This window comes from Dipodomys spectabilis, unplaced genomic scaffold (genome assembly GCF_019054845.1).
Source record: "Dipodomys spectabilis isolate Male_0828 unplaced genomic scaffold, ASM1905484v1 ptg000480l, whole genome shotgun sequence".
In the NCBI taxonomy this organism is placed as follows: Eukaryota; Metazoa; Chordata; class Mammalia; order Rodentia; family Heteromyidae; genus Dipodomys; species Dipodomys spectabilis.
This window is the reverse complement of record NW_024871157.1, coordinates 2,848,075-2,866,271: the sequence shown is the minus strand read 5'-3', so window position 1 is coordinate 2,866,271 and position 18,197 is coordinate 2,848,075. Positions and strand designations below refer to the sequence as shown.

The following is an 18,197-nucleotide window of genomic DNA, read 5'->3' as shown; positions in this document are numbered from 1 at the left end:
GTCATGGGTCCTGAATTCTGGGCTGAGGCGCTGTCCCTCAGCTCTTCAGCTCAAGGCTAGCGCTCTACCACTTGAGCCACAGTGCCACTTATGGCTTTTTCTACTTATGTATGCCAAGGAATTGAACCCAGAGCCTTGTGCATGCAAGGCAAGCACTGTTCCATTGAGCCACCTTCCCAGCCCTCTGTTCTGTATTTTTTATCCACAGTTAATTAACTTTTCTTCTTTATCAGTTACAATTCTGTTTTATGTCTGTCAACTTCATTAGGATTTGACTTCGTAACTCATTCTTTCTGTATTCTGCCTCCTCACTGTCAAAATTAATTTTTCTACTTCTCCAGCTTATTAGTTCCCAGTCAACTTTTCTTTTTTTATTCAGTCACCTTATTTTACTATTTCATTATAGTTTGTCTTGTCTTCTTTTTCCTGCAGTAGTAGTGACTGAATCCAGGGGATTTCACATGCCAGGCAAGTGCTTTACTACTAAGTTATAGCCCTAGTCCTTGTTTTTGTTGAGATGAGATCTTCCTATATCTTGACTCATTGTGCACAAGCTGGTCTTGGAATTACAGGCATGAGCCACAATGTTCAAGTTCAGTCATTTTCTATTCTTTTTATTTTACTGATTCCTAGAGGAGTAGGAAGATGAGAGAAACAAAGAAGCCACCCTGCCTTCTTAGAGCCTGATCAGCCTTTTCACTCATTCTCAGACTTGTAAATTTGATTAGGCTTCAAAGAAGAATTTGTGCTAAAGAGATGGTTAATAAACAGAGATTTGTGTTAGGTTGAATATCAAATGTAAAAGTATATTTTTGTTTCACTTGGGTGTTTTCTGCAGTAAAGTGGTACAATTTGTCATGGTTATTCTGAGGTATGTTCATTTAGTTTTGTATATGATGACTGTCTGTCTAGCACAAGCAAAGCAAAATTGGAGAATGTTGCAGTTTTTTACTCTTTAGTTAGAAATGACATTCTTCACTATGTTGATAACTTTCGAACTAAGAAACAACAATAATAACCAAAAAAGAGACTGAAAGATAACATTTAAAATCAGTGGACAAACTGGTCAAAGACTGCAAAATCAATGGCAAAGTGCTTTCTTCAGTATCCCATGTATTAAAATTAAAACTGATACAGAGAAGATTGACATAATTTCTAAAGAAGAGTGACATGCAAATTCATAAGTCATTCTGTATTTCATAAAAATATTTGTGATTTATTTTACATTAGTTGCATCAATAAAATTGTTAAAAAATAAATAGCAAGAGTAAAGAAGTCTTAGGATCCTGCTTTAATGATAATCAACTATATCTCTTATAGATTCAAGCTCACTTATTACCTATGCTGTATTCCAGAATGTACAGAAATCTCCAGAGATGAGCAATTCTTTCCGTTGAATTTGAACTTTTAGTAACTTAGGCATTGAAATAACAGAGAAACAGTACCTCTAAATGATGGAATCAATTTATGAACTGTTCATGAATTCCTCATTATAATAGGTAGAGATACTTTAGGAAATGTCAATACTGCTCCCTTTTCTTCCAGGCAATATTTTAATTATAACATTGAATTTTCAGATATCGATTATCATGTTAGGTTTCTTTGGTATATATTATCAAGGAAACAGTATTGAAATACTAAAGCCTATATTCACTCTAAGCATGGGAGAGTCCTCATTATTATATCCTAGGAAAATTATTAGAGATAGTTCTCTGACTTTGGTATATGTAAATACTTGTTTTGCTATTCTGTCCATATTGTCTGGGATGGAGAACATTTGGGCCATGAAAATTATTTCTGTGGTCCAAGAATGATGTTACAAATATCCAAATGGCCCTTGAAAGAAAACAATTTCCTTATCCCTGTTCTAGGCAATTAAAATGTAATGTTGAACAAAATTACATCCTTGGTAAAACTATTCATTCCAAAAAGACCAAGTTAAAGCTTTCCTTGCTAATAGAATATAGGCAAAGTGGTATATTTACTAGCTCAGAGAACATTTTAAGAGTTTAACAACTGTTTTTCTAAACATAGCTCAAGGCTGTTTGCCAGTGGCTCACACCTATAATACTAGTGACTCCTAGCCTCCTAGGAGACTGAGATCTGAAGATTGTAGTTCAAAGGCAGCCCAGGCAAGAAAGTCCATGAGACTCTGTTTCCAATTAGCCTGCAAAATGGCAGATAAAGACATGACTAAAGTGGTAAAGCAATAGCCATGAGCAACCCAGGGAGAGCAAGAGGCCCATGTACAATACAAACAAAGTGATTGTTACATTTTCCTAGCTACATCATTTACCAAATGAAGATTTTGACTTTTGGTAGATACAGTCACTCATTTATTTGAGCTTTTCTGACCTGCTGCTGGGAATTTGTCGACTCACTGAAACACTTCTCTATAGAACTTCCCTAGCCCATAAGGACATCATCTGCTATAACCTGCAAACAATTGGACAGGTAAGTGCTATTAGACCAACCATACTTTTCAAGGGTGCACACACAATCAAATCTAAATAAGAAACTGAGAATATATTCTGGGAAATATAGAGGTATTTTTTATTGTTACACATTGAAGAATAGCTTTCATTATTTTTCATAATATACATAACTGCTACCACTCATGGTAGTATGTGCTTGTAGTCCCAGCATTCAAGAGGCAGAGGCAAGAGGATCAGAGTTCAAGGTCAGACTGTGCTAAATAGCAAGACTCTGTCTTAAAACAAAATCCAATAGAAAACACTACTTATCTGTTATGGAAATTTTGGAAAATTCAGAGAGGTATAAACAATTAAAAAATCAGCCATGTGCTAGTGGCTCTTGCCTGAATCCTAGCTACTCGGAGCTGAGGATCAAGGTACAAAGCCAGCCCAGATGAAAAAGTCTATGAGGCTCTTATTTTTAGTTAAGCACCAAAAAGCCAGAAGCAGAGGTGTGGCTCAAGTGGTAGAGCACCAGCCTTGAACAGAAAAACTGACATGCACACACACAAAAATTGCCCAGACATAATAATAATTTTAATATTATATGTGTGTATACACTTTTTTTGTGCCAGTTCTAGGGCTCTATCACTTGAGTCACAGCTCTGCTTTTGGCTTTTTTTGTGGGGGGGGGAAGAATTAGTTTATTGGAGATAAGAGGCTCACAGACTTTCCTGTCCAGTCTGGCTTTGAACTGTGATCCTCAGATCTCAGCCTGTTAAGGTGCAAGAATTACAGGCTTGCGTCACCAGTGCCATCAGTATCATATCTATGTATAATTTATATATATATATATATATATATATATATATATATATGTATGTATGTGTGTGTGTATATGTGTGTGTGTGTGTGTATTTGATTGGTTGGTTGGCTTGAACTCAGGGCCTAGGCACTGTCCCTGAACTTTTTTCTTTTTTCTTTTTTTTTTTTGGTCGGTTGTGGGCCTTGAACTCTGGGGGCCTGGGCACTGTCCCTGAGCTCTTCAGCTCAAGGGGCGCGCTCTACCAGTTGAGCCACAGCACCACTTCTGGTTTTCTAGTGGTTAATTGGAGATAAGAGTCTCACAGACTTTCCTACCTGGGCTAGCTTTGAACTGCAATCGTCAGATCTCAGCCTCCTTAGTAGCCAGGATTACAGGTGTGAGCCACCGGTGCCCATCTGAGCTACTTTTACTCAAGGCTAGCATTCTACCATTTGAGCCACAACACCACTTCCAGCTTTTTTGTTTATGTGGTACTGAGGAATTGAACCCAAGGCTTCATGTATGCTAGACAAACACTCTACCACTAAGCCATTCTCAGCACCTATATATTTTTAATACACAAAGTAGTGTTAATACTTTTTGTAATCAGCTTTTATTAGTCAAAATATTTTGACCATATTTCTATGTAATGAGTTACACTTTTCTGCAACTACTTTTGAAATGACAGCATAGTTTTATATTATTGGGATATAATAAACACTGGAGTTTGAAAACCAGATGTGGTGGTAGAGCACTAGCCTTGAGCAAAATGAGCTCAGGGACAGCAAGTTCAAGCCCCACAATCACAAAAAGCACATGAACAACAACAAATCCTGGTGAAAGTAACCTTATTACACTGTTGGGGGGAATGTAATCAATTGCAACCACTCTGGAAGGTGTTGTGTAGATTCTTCAAACAACTAAACACAGAATAACCCTATGATCTAGGGAGACCACTCTTGGGCATTTACCTTTGGGTAGAATATTACAAGTAAGTAAATACAGGGGCTGGGAAGGTGGCTTAGTGGTAGAGTGCTTGCCTCACATGCATTAGGCCCTGGGTTCTGTTCCTCAGCACCACATAAGCAGAAAAAGCTGGAAGTGGCATTGTGGCTCAAGTGGTAGAGCTAGTCTTGAGCTGAAGAGTTGAGGGGCAGCGCCAAGGCCCAGAGTTCAGGCCCCACAATCAACAAACAACACAACAAGTAAATAATACAGTAATGATACTGCTTGCTAGACAGTCTGCCACCTCAACCACTTGGCTAGAACTTTCTGCTTCTTTTTGTGCTGGTTTTGGAGCTTGAACTGAGCCTGGATGCTGTCCCTGAGATTTTTTTTTTTTACTCAAGGCTAGTGTTTCTACTACTTGAGCCACAGCTCTGCTTCTAGATTTTTGGTGACTAATTGGACAGAAGAGTGTTGCAGACTTTCCTACCTGTGAGCAGCTGGTGGGCATTTAGTGGCATGGTTATTTTTGAGGCAGTGTCTTGCTTTATGTCTGTTTTGGCTTTACACTGTGATTCCTTGATTGCCATCTCAAATAGAATTATAGGTTTGAGCTACCTTGCCTAGCTACTTTCTGCTATTCAACCCATCTGTTATCTCTTGCCTCAGCAGGCTAAGGCTATTTATATTGCCTTTAAATATACTTGGCAGATATTACCTTTGAGGTCACTCCTGTGCTTAGAAGGTAAAGATGGGTGAAATAAAGACAATCTCCTTGAGCTGATCCCATGGAGAAACACCAGAAATGAGGAAAGAAAGATAAATGAGTTATAATGCTATAACACTGTTTCACTCTGTCATCTTCTTTCCCTCCCTCCCTCCCTCCCTCCCTCCCTTCCTCCCTTTCTTCCTTCTTCCCTTTTTTCTTTCTTTCTTTTGAGACAGATTTTTGCTATGTAGTCCCAGCTTACCTTGAACTCACAATCCTCTTGTCTTAGAATTCTTAGTGCTGGGATGAAGGCATGCACCATCATTTTGCTCATTTATCCCCTGTTGTGGATTTTTGAGAATTCTTATATATTCTAGAATCAAGTCCTTTATATATATATATTGCAAACATTTATTCCCTGTCAATAATTCAGTCATAGGGTTTGAACTCTGGGCTTGGGCGTTATCCCTCAGCTCTTCAGCTCAAGGCTAGCACTCTCTAACTTGGGCCACAGTGCCACTTCTCATTTTCTAGTGGTTTATTCAATAAGAGTTTGACGGTGCCCCTCAGTAGATGAATAGATCGAGAAAATATGGTATATATACACAATGGAATTCTGTGTCTCCATCAGACAGAGTGATACTGCCCCATTTGTTAGGAAATGGAAAGACTTGGAAAAAATTATACTAAGTGAAGTAAGCCAGGCGCAAAGAAACATAGGTTCCATGGTTGCCCTTATTTGCAATAACTAGTATTCTGAGACAAGCAGAAAATGTCAGATAAGATGATGTTAAGTGAAATGAACCTCAAGATAAGGACACAAGTGGTTTTTTTCTTTCTTGCTATCGTTTCTAACGTATTTATAAGGTACCATTGATTTTGTTGTTGTTGCTTTGTATATCCCTCCCCCACGGTATAACCCCTGTTTTCACTGTATTTGATGTTGGTATAATTTGGAGAGTGGAAGGGAAAAAACAAATGGTTTAAATAGGGATACAGGTTGAACCATTGCAACAATTAGATGTGCAAGACTCTACGTTGAAAAACGAATTGAAATTTTAGGTGGGATTGGGAGGGGCAGGGATGTAGTTGTGGAGGTGGGAGGGAAGGGATGGTAGGGGAAAAACCAAGGAGGAGGCAACAATGTTTGATAAGAAATGTACTCATTACCTTGCTCATGTGATTATAACCCCTCTGTACAGTATTTCCAAAATAAATTTTAAAAAGAGTTTTACGGACTTTCCTGCCTGGGCTAGCCTTGAACCTTGATCCTTACATCTCAGCCTCCAATTAGCTAGGATTACAGGCATGAGCCATTGGCACCCAGCTTCATTTCACATACTTAACATTTATTTTTCTTTTTTCGTGTGGTGTTAGAGATCAACTAGTGCCTCATGCATGCAAGGCAACATTACTACTAAGTTGTACAGTTTTCAAGAGCAATAATGTTAATTTGATGAAGTCCAGTTTATTAGTTTGGTCTTTTGTTACATTTTTGGTGCTACATCTGAGAAATGTTTGCTTAATCCAAAAAAGTCCATTTTGGGGTGGGGAGGAAGATTACAATAGCCTTTTTTTTTTTTTTTTTGGTCCGGTCATGGGGCCTGAACTCTGGGCCTGAGTGCTGTCCCTCAGCTCTTCAGCTCAAGGCTAGCACGCTACCACTTGAACCATAGCACCACTTCTGGCTTTTTTTTTTCTGCTTATGTGGTGCTGAGGAATCGAACCCAGGGCCTCATGTATGCAAGGCAAGCGCTTTACCACTGAGCCACCTTCCCAGCCCATAATAGCCATTTTTGTTATTGATGTTGAAAACAGGAATTCTTTCCCTTAAACTTTGTCCTGCCAATTCCTTACTATTATGCCATTCTTTTATTTTTATAAGGATCTTAAAAAAAAAAGTAGTTCAGCATAGTGATCCAGTATGTTTATAAATATCCAGCATATTTATTTCTTTTGAATGGAAATAGCCTAGATTGCTATTCATTGAAGATGTTTTCTTTCCTTAAATTTATTTGGTAGCTTAAGCTCCCAGATCAAATATGCTAATGATATTAAGAGATGGAAACTTACTTTGACTAAGGTGTTCAGAAGCAAGGCCTTAACGAAGTGACTAGGATATGTAAGGTCTTTATAGAGTGGAGACCCCACGGTGAATCTTGGTGGACAAGCAGAGGGAGAGTAACATACATAGACAGACATGTATGTTCCTTGTTTCTTGCTGTGATGTTCTACATCATGCTAGGACTCTGCTAGCAAAAGAGTTATTACCAGACAAAGACCGTAGAACTTGTAACTTCTGGACTAGGAATCAAAGGAAGCCTTTTTCTTCAAAAGGAACCTGCCAGGACTCGGAAGGTGGCTCAGTGGTAGAGTGCTTGCCTTGTATACATGAAGCCCTGGATTTGATTCCTCAGTACCACATTAAAAAAAAAAAGTCAAACAAAAGGAACCTGCCTCAGGTATTTTGTTACCATACTGAAAATAGACCTATATAGCTATTATGATTCTAAATTAAAATCCATATTGTCTTTTCAATTAAAAAAATAGTAGAAGGGATGGGAAGGTGCTCAGTGGTAGAGTGCTTGCCTTGCATGCATGAGGCCCTGGGTTTGATTCCTCAGCACTACATAAGCAGAAAAAGCCAGAAGTGGCACTGTGGCTCAAGTGGTAGAATGCTAGCCTTGAGCCGAAGAGCTGAGGGACAATGCCCAGGCCCAGAGTTCGGTCCCCATGACCAACAAAAAATAAAAATTAAAAATTAAAAAAATATAAATATTAGAAGATTTTATGTCTTCATAAAAGTGGAGTACTTAGGTAAGAGGAGGTGAATAATTCTGTTGGTCTTCTGAACAATCAAAAGGATATATAGTAAGTTGAACTTATTTTAGGTAGGTTTGAGTAGAATACCTAGAAGTGATCTCATTTGTGTGGTATGGACACTGATGGTATATTACCAACAAGCCAGTAGTTAGGATTCTAATACTAGAAAATAATAGATCTTAGGAAGTTAGAATGGGACAGTTATGATGGGGTATTTTGATTTTTGTCTAGATATTCTACATTTCCTCACTTCTTTACACCGTCAGTCACATCTGGTATCCGTACACAGAGCTGAGAATGAAACAGAGTGGACAGAACACATCTCCTCTGGTAAGTTTTATTCAGAACTAATAATTAAGAATAGTAGGAAGTGGTGCTGTGGCTCAGTTGGGAAGCGCTAGCCTTGAGCTGAAGAGCCGAGGGACTGTGCCCAGGCCCAGAGTTCAAGCCCCACGACCCCCCCCAAAAAAAAAAAAAAAAAAACTCCCAGAATAGTAGGCTAAAATAAGCCTATATATCCATGCCAAACAGTATAAGCACTCAGCACTAGAGGCACATTTTTTTCAGGTTAATCAAAGAAAAAAACATATTCCCACTGAATTTCTATTCTGTTGACATTACTTCCTCTTCTCCATTGCTGTACACACATTAAAAAAAGGTTTTATTATAGGAAACATAATTTAGCAGTACTGCTAATCCTGCTATTTCTACCTGGTTTGATTCAGTAAGGGAAATCTTTGGCTCCATGTCAATCCATCATTGTTACTATAGTAAAGGAAAAGATCTTGGAGAAAGCCAGGGGAGGCGCTGCATTTGTTACATTGGGATTGGCGATACAGACTTGGAAGAGGGAGGGCATTTGTTCTCCTCTGCTATATTACTGTAATCTGTGAAGATGACAGTATTGGTTTGCAGAAAGTCAAAGTGGATCTAAAGAAGGTGGATCTTGGCTTCTTCAATTCACAAACAGGATTTGAGACACTGTCCAGTATTGTAATGATAAGAGAGGAGAATGCTAAGTCAGCACATATGAATTTTTAATGTATATATGTGCATATTTTACATATTACATATTCTCCTGTTTAAGTGTAAAATTCAGTGATGTTTTTAGTAAACTTACCAAATTGTGTTATTATAATCAACCCTTTTCGCCCTAGGCAACCATTATTTTACTTTTTGTTTCTATCCATCTGCCTTTCTGGACATTTCATGTAAATACAAAAATAATATATGTGATATCTTGTATATTGTTCTTTCATGTAGTATATATAATGCTTTGAAGTTTGTACATTTTAGCATGTATGAATAATTCCTTTTTTCCTCGGCGCCAGTGGCTCATGCCTGTAATCTTACCTACTTGGGAGGATGAGATCTGAGGATCAAGGTTCAAAGCCAGCCCAGGCAGAAATGTCTGTGAGAGGGGCTGGGAAGGTGGCTCAGTGGTAGAGTGCTTGCCTCGCGTGCATGAGGCCCTGGATTCAATTCCTGAGCACCACGTAAACAGAAAAAGCCACAAGTGGCGCTGTGGCTCAAGTGGTAGAGTGCTAACCTTGAGCTGAAGAGCTGAGGGACAGCACCCAGGCTCAGAGTTTAAGCCCCACAATGGACAAAAGAAAATAAAAGTCGGGGCTGGGAAGGTGGCTCAGTGGTAGAGCGCTTGCCTTGCATGCCTGAGGCCCTGGGTTCGATTCCTCAGCACCACAGAAGAAAAAGAAAAAAGCTGGAAGTGGCGCTGTGGCTCAAGTGGTAGAGCGCTAGCCTTGAGCTGAAGAGCTGAGGGACAGCGCCCAGGCCCAGAGTTCAGGCTGCACACCTGGACCCAAAAAAAAAAGAAAAGAAAAGTCTTTGAGACGCTTATTTCCAATAAACCATTCAGAAAACTGGAAGTGACGCTGTGGCTCCAGTGGTAGAGCACTAGTCTTGAGCTGAAGAGCTGAGGGACAGTGCCCAGGCCCAGAGTTCAGGCCCCATGACCAATAACAACAACAACAAATTCCTTTTTATTGCTGAATAATATTTCATTGCATATGAATTGAGTTTTTTGTTGTTGTTGTGTTTTTGTGTGTGTGTGAGCTTGTCTTGGAACTTGAACTCAGAGCCTGGGCACTGCCTCTAAGCTTTTTTTGTTCAAGGCTACCTCTACCCCTTGAGCTACAGCACCACTTCTGGCTTTTTCTATGATTAATTTGAGATGAGAGTCTCATGGGTTTTCCTGCCCAGGCAGACTTCAAACTGCAGTCCTTGGATCTCAGCCTCCTGAGTAGCTAGGATTACAGTCGTGGGCCAACAGCACCTGACTTACCCTGTTTTTTTTTTTTGTTTTGTTTTGTTTTGTTTTTTTGTTTTTTTTTTAATGCTTTGTTCAAAATCTTTCCTTGTAGAGTCCAAGTGGGTAGCAACAATTCTTAAGTTATTTTAGAGTTTCTAATACAAGCAGTGAATATTTGTGTTACAGTGCAATGGCTTTGAACCTAGGCCTCCTATATACTAAGCAATTACTCTATTACTGAGCTATACCACTAACCTAACAAGTAGAGTTTTACATACTCTGTTTTTTAGGATCTAAAGGTTTTATATCAAAAGAGCTTATTTGACCTTGCCCAATTAAATCAACAATGGCATGTTAATGCTTTTCTGTTAGGTACTTGTTTTTTTTTTTTTTTTTGCCAATCCTGGGGCTTGAACTCATGCCCTGGGCACTGTCCCTGACCTTCTTTTGCTCAAGGCTACCACTTGAGCCACAGTGCCACTTCTAGCTTCTTCTGTTTATGTGGTACTGAGGAATTGAACCCTGAGCTTCATGCATGCTAGGCAAGCACCTACCACTAAGCCACATTCCCAGCCCCGTGTTGTGTATTTTATAGAGTTTCATTCCACTCAAGAGGTATGAAAATATCATTTCTTTCTGGGTCTAAAAGAAAAAAGCTAAACATCTATCAAAACTATTATCAAAAGAGGGAGAGTTACTGTATGATTTCATACTTGCCTTTTTTCTTAAGAGAATTTGTTTGGATACTCAGTAGTTATCTACCCAGTTTCCTGAGTAGCTAGAATTAGAGGCATGATTGAGTAGGTAGAATTACAATCATGATGGGCACTCAAATCTTAAATAATTTCCTGCTCTATTTTTCAGACTCTAGTAATACAGATTAAATTCTATCATCACCAGGGCTAAGAGTCATCTCATGAATTTTATGATGAATATTGCTTGAGAGGGGAAACTGGCTCTGGAAATCTCTCTGTTCTATTGAGTGGGAAGTGATGATCTGGGTCTGGCATTTATTGTAATATGAATAACAATGTCTTAAGATGTTTTTCACATGTATTCTTAACATAGGTGAGAGATTGTAGTTGTCCACTTGGTTGTGTGGCCTTTATGTTGCCAAGGTAAGGTCTTTTTCTTTTCTCTCTCTCTCTCTTTTTTTTTGTCATCGATCATAGTACTTGAATTCAGGGTGAGGGTGCTGTCCCTGAATTCCTTTGCTCTTGCTAGCACTCTACTACTTTGAGCCACAGCTCCACTTCTGGTTCTTTGGTTAATTGGAGATAAGAGACTCATGGACTTTCCTACCCAGGCTGGCTTTGAACAGCAATCTTCACATCTCAGCCTCCTGAGTAGTTTGGATTACATAAGCCCCAGTGTCCAGCTAGGTCTTTTTCTTTCCTACTATTAGAGACTCACTATTGTGGTATCTCAGTGGCATCAAACAGTGCTATCTCCATTGTCACTAAGTCCTTTCAGAGCCTTAGTCAGAAGCCACCCATATGAGATCATTGGCTCGTTTTCTACATGGACTAGGAAATTATTTTGATTTGTTAGAGTTGAATTTTAACCAAAATTCTTCCATCAGTTCTGGGTGAATTTGAACAATTTCCTTTAAGTCTTTGGGCTTCTAATTCCTTTAGTTATTTAATAAAGAGCGGTCTTCAAGTAAGGAAATACTGAATAGGAATCTCAGACCTAGAAAGGTTCTGTGGTGGTCACCTCAAGCTGACGTTGCTCCTAAACGTGGTTGTATTTATTGGATGAATAGCTGCCTGCTTAAAGGTATACTCTGGAAAAAGCACATAGGAACAAGCTAAGGAGAATGAAGTTATTCCTGGCCACCTCGGAAATTGAAACAGACTACATATAGAGTTCTTTGGTAGATTTTCTCTCACTTTTTTTTTTTTTTGTCGGTCATGGGGCTTGAACTCTGGGCTTGGGTGCTGTCCCTGCGCTCTTCAGCTCAAGGCAAGCGCTCTACCACTTGAGCCACAACACCACTTCCGGTTTTTTAGTGGTTTATTGGAGATAAGAGTCTCATGGACTTTTCTGTCTGGGCTGGCTTTGAACCGTGATCCTCAGATCTAAGCCTCCTGAGTAGCTAGAATTATAGGCATGAGCCACTGGCCCCCGGCTTTTCTCTTACTTTTATGAATTTAGATTTTTTTTTTTTTTCAAAACTAGGATTTCAGTTTAAATTAGGGGCCTTGTGCTTCCTAAGTAGATGCTCTACCACTTGAACCTTGCTCTCAACCTTTTTTCCTTTAGTTAATTTTTGGATAAGGTCTCCCATTTTTTGCTTAGGCCTGGCAGGACCATAATCCCACTAATTAAAATTCCTGTAAAAAAATAAAATTCCTGTATAGCTGGAATGATAGGCATATGCCACTGTGCCCAGCTTATTTTTCAGATGGAGTCACTAACTTTTTGCCTTGCTTGACCTTAAACCATGATCCTCCTGATCTCTGTCTCCCAAAGAGCTGGAATTCCTGGGGTGAGCCACAATGCTAGGATTTTTTTTTTTTTTTTTTTGTCAGTCGTGGAGCTTGAACTCTGGGCCTGGGCTCTGTCCCTGAGCCTCTCTGTACTCAAAGCTAGCACTCTACCACTTGAGTTACAGTGCCACTTTCAACTTTTTCTGTTTATGTAATAGTACTGAGGAATTAAACGCAGGATTTCATTCATGCTAGGCAAGCACTCTACCACTAAGCCACATTCCCAGCCCTTCTTTTATTTTAGAAAGTCAGACATTTAGCCATGAGATGTAACCTGATATAAGAGGTAAAATATCCTTATTTAATTCAAATATTAACAACTGCCCTTCCTAATATATAGTTTATAATGGGTTAGATTGGATAAGTTTATGAAAGAGCTTAATACATTCTGAATAATAAGAATAAATTAGCATCTTCCTACAGTATATCTTGACACCATTACTGCACTAATCTGTGAAGTTTAATCAATAAGGACTAGAAATCAGAAACCAAAGTCCCTATCATTTCTTTTTTTTGGGGGGGGAGGGGAGGTCCGGTCGTGGGGCCTGAACTCTGGGCCTGGGCGCTGTCCCTCAGCTCTTCAGCTCAAGGCTAGCACTCTACCACTTGAGCCACAGTGCCAGGTCCGTTTTTTTCTTTTTTTTGCTTATGTGGTGCTGAGGAATCTAACCCAGGGCCTCAGGCATGCAAGGCAAGCGCTCTACCACTGAGCCACCTTATTTTACCACTAATCTTTGATTTACCTGTGGCTTACATACTAAGAATGCACAGCCAGGCATACTAAGGAACTTTAGTCTTTGGGCAGGGAGAATTACCATAAGATTTTCACTTTCTGTATTCACAGCTGTTATTCTGATGATCATAAAGCTAATCAAGTCACAAGACTACAGCTACACATAGTCCTATATATACTCTAGGTAACATCTTCAAATCCACAATCTATTTTCTTTCTTTTTTTTTTTTGTTCGGTTGTGGGGCTTGAACTCTGGGCCTGGGCACTGTCCCTCAGCTCTTCAGCTCAAGGTGAGAGCTCTACCACTTGAGACACAGTGCCACTTCTAGTTTTCGAATGGTTTATTGGAGATGAGAGTCTCACGGACTTTCCTGCCTGGGCTGGCTTTGAACTGTGACCCTCAGATCTCAGCCTCCTGAGTAACTAGGATTATAGGTGTGAGCCACTAGCGCCCGGCCACAATCTATTTTCTTAACTCTTATCCTGTTCTCTTATACTGATATTACTTAGTAAGCACAATCACACACAAACCCCACGTATTTATTTCTACATTGTTCAAGAGAATAGGTACTATTTATGCTCAGTTATGAAAATGTAAAATTTGCCTCAGACAGAGGAAAGATAGCTGCTTTAGTATAAGTGCTTCTGATGGTGGAGAAGAAAGAGTAGGAGAGCGTGTGTATTTGATTAAAGTACCTTGCGTTAATTGTGGAAATATTACAGTGAAATCCCTTGGTACAGTTAATATATGCAGGGAGAGGGGGATTGGAGAGAGCTTACTGCTTTGTGTTGGACATTGTGGGGCATACCTGTAATTCCATCTAATTGGGAAGTAAAATAGTAGGAGGATAATGATTTAATGCCAGCCTGGGAAAAAAAAAAGTTAGGAACACTGTATCTCAAAAACAAGCTGGGGCCAGGTGCCTGTCATCCTAGCTACTCAGGAGGCTGAGATCTGAGGATCGCGATTCAAAGTCACCTGGTCAGGAAAGTCTGTGAGACTCTTATCTCCAATAAACCACTAGAAAACCAGAAGTGGTGCTGTGGCTCAAGTGGTAGAGCCCTCGCCTTGAGCTGAAGAGCACAGGGACAGCACCCAAGCCCAGAGTTCAAGCCCCACGACTGACCAAAAAACAAACAAACTGGGGAGCTGGGAAGGTGGCTCAGTGTTAAGAGTGCTTGCCTTACATGCATGAGACCCTGGGTTCGATTCCTCAGCACCACATAAGCAGAAAAAGCTGGATGTCGTGCTGTGGCTCAAGTGATAGAAGACTAGCCTTGAGCTGAAGAGCTCAGGGACAGCACTCAGGTCCACAACTGACCAAAACAAAACAAAGAAAAACAAAAAACAAGCTGGGCACAGTGCCACACATTTATAATCCCACCTACTTGGGAGACAGAGAATATCAATCCAAAGCCAACCAGGCCAAGAGATCCTATTTGAAAAACTAAAGGAAAAAAGGCTGGAGTCATGGCTCAAGTAGTAGAGTGCTTGCCTAATAAGCTCAGGACCTTAATTCAAACCCCAGTATAGCCATCAAGAAACAAAAACAAAAAGTGCTGCCATATACCACAAAGCAAACGTATCTCTAGGGAGCTTTGTTTTATTGATTTGTTTTTTTAATGGGCAATAAAAGAAAAAAACCAAGATCATACTCTTATGATCTCATGCTCTTAGTATCTAGAAACACTAATAGTGATGATTTCTTCAATCCAGAGTCGATTGAGTGAGATAAATTAGCTATTCTTAGTGAACAAGGGAGTTTGTGATATTCTTATTCTCCCCTTTACTCCATTGTTCAAACTTTTCCGATTATCTTAACTATACTGACTAGATAGTTTTCCCTGTGATATGGGCCAGCATTAAGAGGCATTGAAGCCTTTCCTTGTCCTCATTACCTGTAATGTACATACTAAGAAATATGACCAACTCTCAATCATCTATGAAAAGTACATTTAAAGAGTGAGTCCAGGAGGTGCAAAGGTAGCTCAGTGGTAGAGTGCTTGTCTTGCATTAATGAGGCTCTGGGTTCGATTCCTCAGCATCACATAGGCAGAATAAAGCCAAAAGTGTTGGGGCTGGGAAGGTGGCTCAGTGGTAGAGTGCTTGCCTTGCCTTCCTGAGGCCCTTGGTTCCATTCCTCAACACCACATAAGCAAAAAGTAAAAAGCCGGAAGTGGCACTGTGGCTCAAGTGGTAGAGCGCTAGCCTTGAGCTGAAGAGCTGAGGGACAGCGCCCAGGCCCAGAGTTCAGGCCCCATGACCAACAAAAAAAAAAAAAAAAAGAGTGAGTCCAAGAAGAGCTAGAAAATATTTTTAAAAACCAACCAAACCAAAAAACAGCTACATTTTGATATGCAATACAAAAGAACCTGTAACAGTGTTTTATAAATAAAATTGAGAAGGATTATTCTGGGTCTCTGCAAACTGCCCTGAAGGTTGGGCTTCATCACCCCTTCGTCTTCTCCAGGCTTTAACAGCAACATCCCAGGGTCTGCTCAACTGTGGAGTACATGGCTAGACACGGCACAAGTTCTGCCAAGTAAAGCAAGAGTCTCAATGTGATGCAGATACCCAGACACCATTAACCATTATTATTTTCTTCTTGGGCTTTATTATTATTATTATTGCCAGTTCTGGGGCTTGAACTCAGAGCTTGTGCGCTGTCCCGAGCTTTTTTTTTTTTTTGTCTTTTCTTTTTTTTTGGTACTGGGGATCGAACTCAGAACGTTGCACTTGCTAGGCAAGCGCTTTGCCACTGAGCTACATTCTAGCCCAGCTACATCCCAACCGTCCCTGAGCTTCTTTTTGCTCAAAGCTAGCACTCTACCAATTGAGCCACAGTGCCACTTTCAACTTTTTCTGTTTATATGGTGCTGAGGAATTGAACCCAGGGCCTCATGCATGTGCAGTAAGCACTCTACCACTGAAGCCACCTTACCAGCCCTTGGGCTGGCTTTTAAACCTCAATCCTTTAGATCTCAGCCTCCTGAGTAGCGAGGATTGCAGGTGTGAACCACCAGCACCTAGCTATATTTTCATTCATCATTGTGTATAAGACAGCTGGTTGAAGTAGTGTTAGCTGAAATTACTGAAGCCTTGATCTACAGTAATAAATTCATTGCATGGTACTGTGGTTCCCGTCTTGGCACTTGTAAGCCACATAGTTAAGCTTCATTCCCAAGCTGTGGCCAAGCACTCATGAACCATGAAAATTGGAAGACTGGGCATCTCTTTATGTGAAAGATTCATTCTTAGCAATATAAATACCACTGAGAAAAAGTGTGGCCCAGGTCTGGGAAGGTGGCTCAGTGGTAGAGTGCTTGCCTTGCATGCATGAGGCCCTGGGTTCGATTCCTCAGCACCCCATAAGCAAAAAGACAAAACCAGGAGTGGTGCTGTGGCTCAAGTGGTAGAGCGCTAGCCTTGAGCTGAAGAGCTGAGGGACAGCGCCCAGGCCCAGAGTACAGGCCCCACGACCGGACCCAAAATAAAAAGGAAAAAAAAAAAAGATGTCTGCAGATTCTAGAATTTTTTTTTGGGGGGGGGGGGGTCCGGTCGTGGGGCCTGAACTCTGGGCTTGGGCGCTGTCCCTCAGCTCTTCAGCTCAAGGCTAGCGCTCTACCACTTGAGCCACAGCACCACTTCCGACTTTTTTCTTTTTGCTTATGTGGTGCTGAGGGATCGAACCCAGGGCCTCATGCATGCAAGGCAAGCGCTCTACCACTGAGCCACCTTCCCAGCCCCAAGATTCTAGAATATTTGTACTAGGTTTCTTTCTGTCCTTATCTTTTTTTTGGTGGGGGGGGGGCAGTCGTGGGGCCTGAACTCTGGGCCTGGGCACTGTCCCTCAGCTCTTCAGCTCAAGGCTAGCACTCTACTACTTGAGCCACAGTGCCACTTCCGGCTTTTTTCTTTATTGCTTATGTGGTGCTGAGGAATCGAACCCAGGGCCTCAGGCATGCAAGGCAAGCGTTCTACCACTGAGCCACCTTCCCAGCCCTCTGTCCTTATCTTGAACTGAGTAAATGTTACTTGCACATTTACCACATTCATGTAATACTTGATGAGCGCATAGTTGTCTTTTGCCACATACTGTCTTACATTATTTCATGTTAGGAGTAACTATCAACCACAATAAACATTTCTAAATATTTGGGAAGTAGCCATTTATGAGTATATATCTATATAGGTATATATAGATATATACATGGAGAGAAAACATGAGGAATGGGTTCTGTTCTGCTTTGAAATTGTGAAGTGGTTCAGGGCTTCTCTTGTTCATCTCCAATGACTACATAGATTCATCTGATGTCCCAGATATGTCATATGTCAACCATATGCTCAAAAAATAGTTTATATATAGACAGTGCCATGTCAATTCAGAACTTCCTTTAGCTGTGAGAAAGTGCTGTAGTCGAAAAAAATACAGGTGACCATTTTAATATACCCATGGAAGTAGTGCTGATTCTGTATAAGAGGCATGTTTCTTACTTTAATGAGTATTGACTAGGAAAGTATTGACAATCTCATTTTCCTCACAACTCAAACCTTCCATTATCCTCAGAAGTAGGACCTAGACCATTCTACTTTTCCTTCTAGCCATTGTACACTGTCATATACATAGGCGTAACTTTGATAGTAGAGATCTCTCACTTAATTTCCCATGAAAGTGTTTCTGTCATCAGCAAGATAATGTTCTACAGCCTAACTATTCTGTTCTCAATCTCTCCATATAATTCCTAGATAAAAAAAATACACCAAATTTAATCTATGACTATTAAACTTCATAGAAGAGTCAGGAGGCCAATTAAACTACAGGGAATGCTATTGTCATAGCCAGAGTGAAACAGCCAACGATCCTGGACCTTTCTATCTCAGTTCCTTTCCTGGATATACTTGTTGTTAGTGGTACGGGTTTTTGGTCAAATATTAAAGCTAAGCTGCCTGCAGGGAGTGTAGCTGCTCGCGCTTCTGGGTATTACGTGGTGGTGCCTGCCTGTTGA

General features: G+C 40.4%; 1 protein-coding gene across 1 annotated transcript; it reads left to right on the top strand.

Annotated features, from left to right (window-relative positions):
• Positions 1 to 1,307: 1,307 nt before the first annotated feature.
• Tmem116 (transmembrane protein 116) lies at positions 1,308 to 18,197 on the top strand (the record flags this gene model as incomplete). The annotated part of the gene is given in 8 exon segments (XM_042668955.1): positions 1,308 to 1,381; positions 2,328 to 2,454; positions 7,928 to 8,026; positions 12,441 to 12,456; positions 13,302 to 13,340; positions 13,343 to 13,374; positions 15,662 to 15,800; positions 18,145 to 18,197. Coding segments are annotated over 8 exon segments (579 nt in total), but the record flags the coding sequence as incomplete, so codon positions are not given.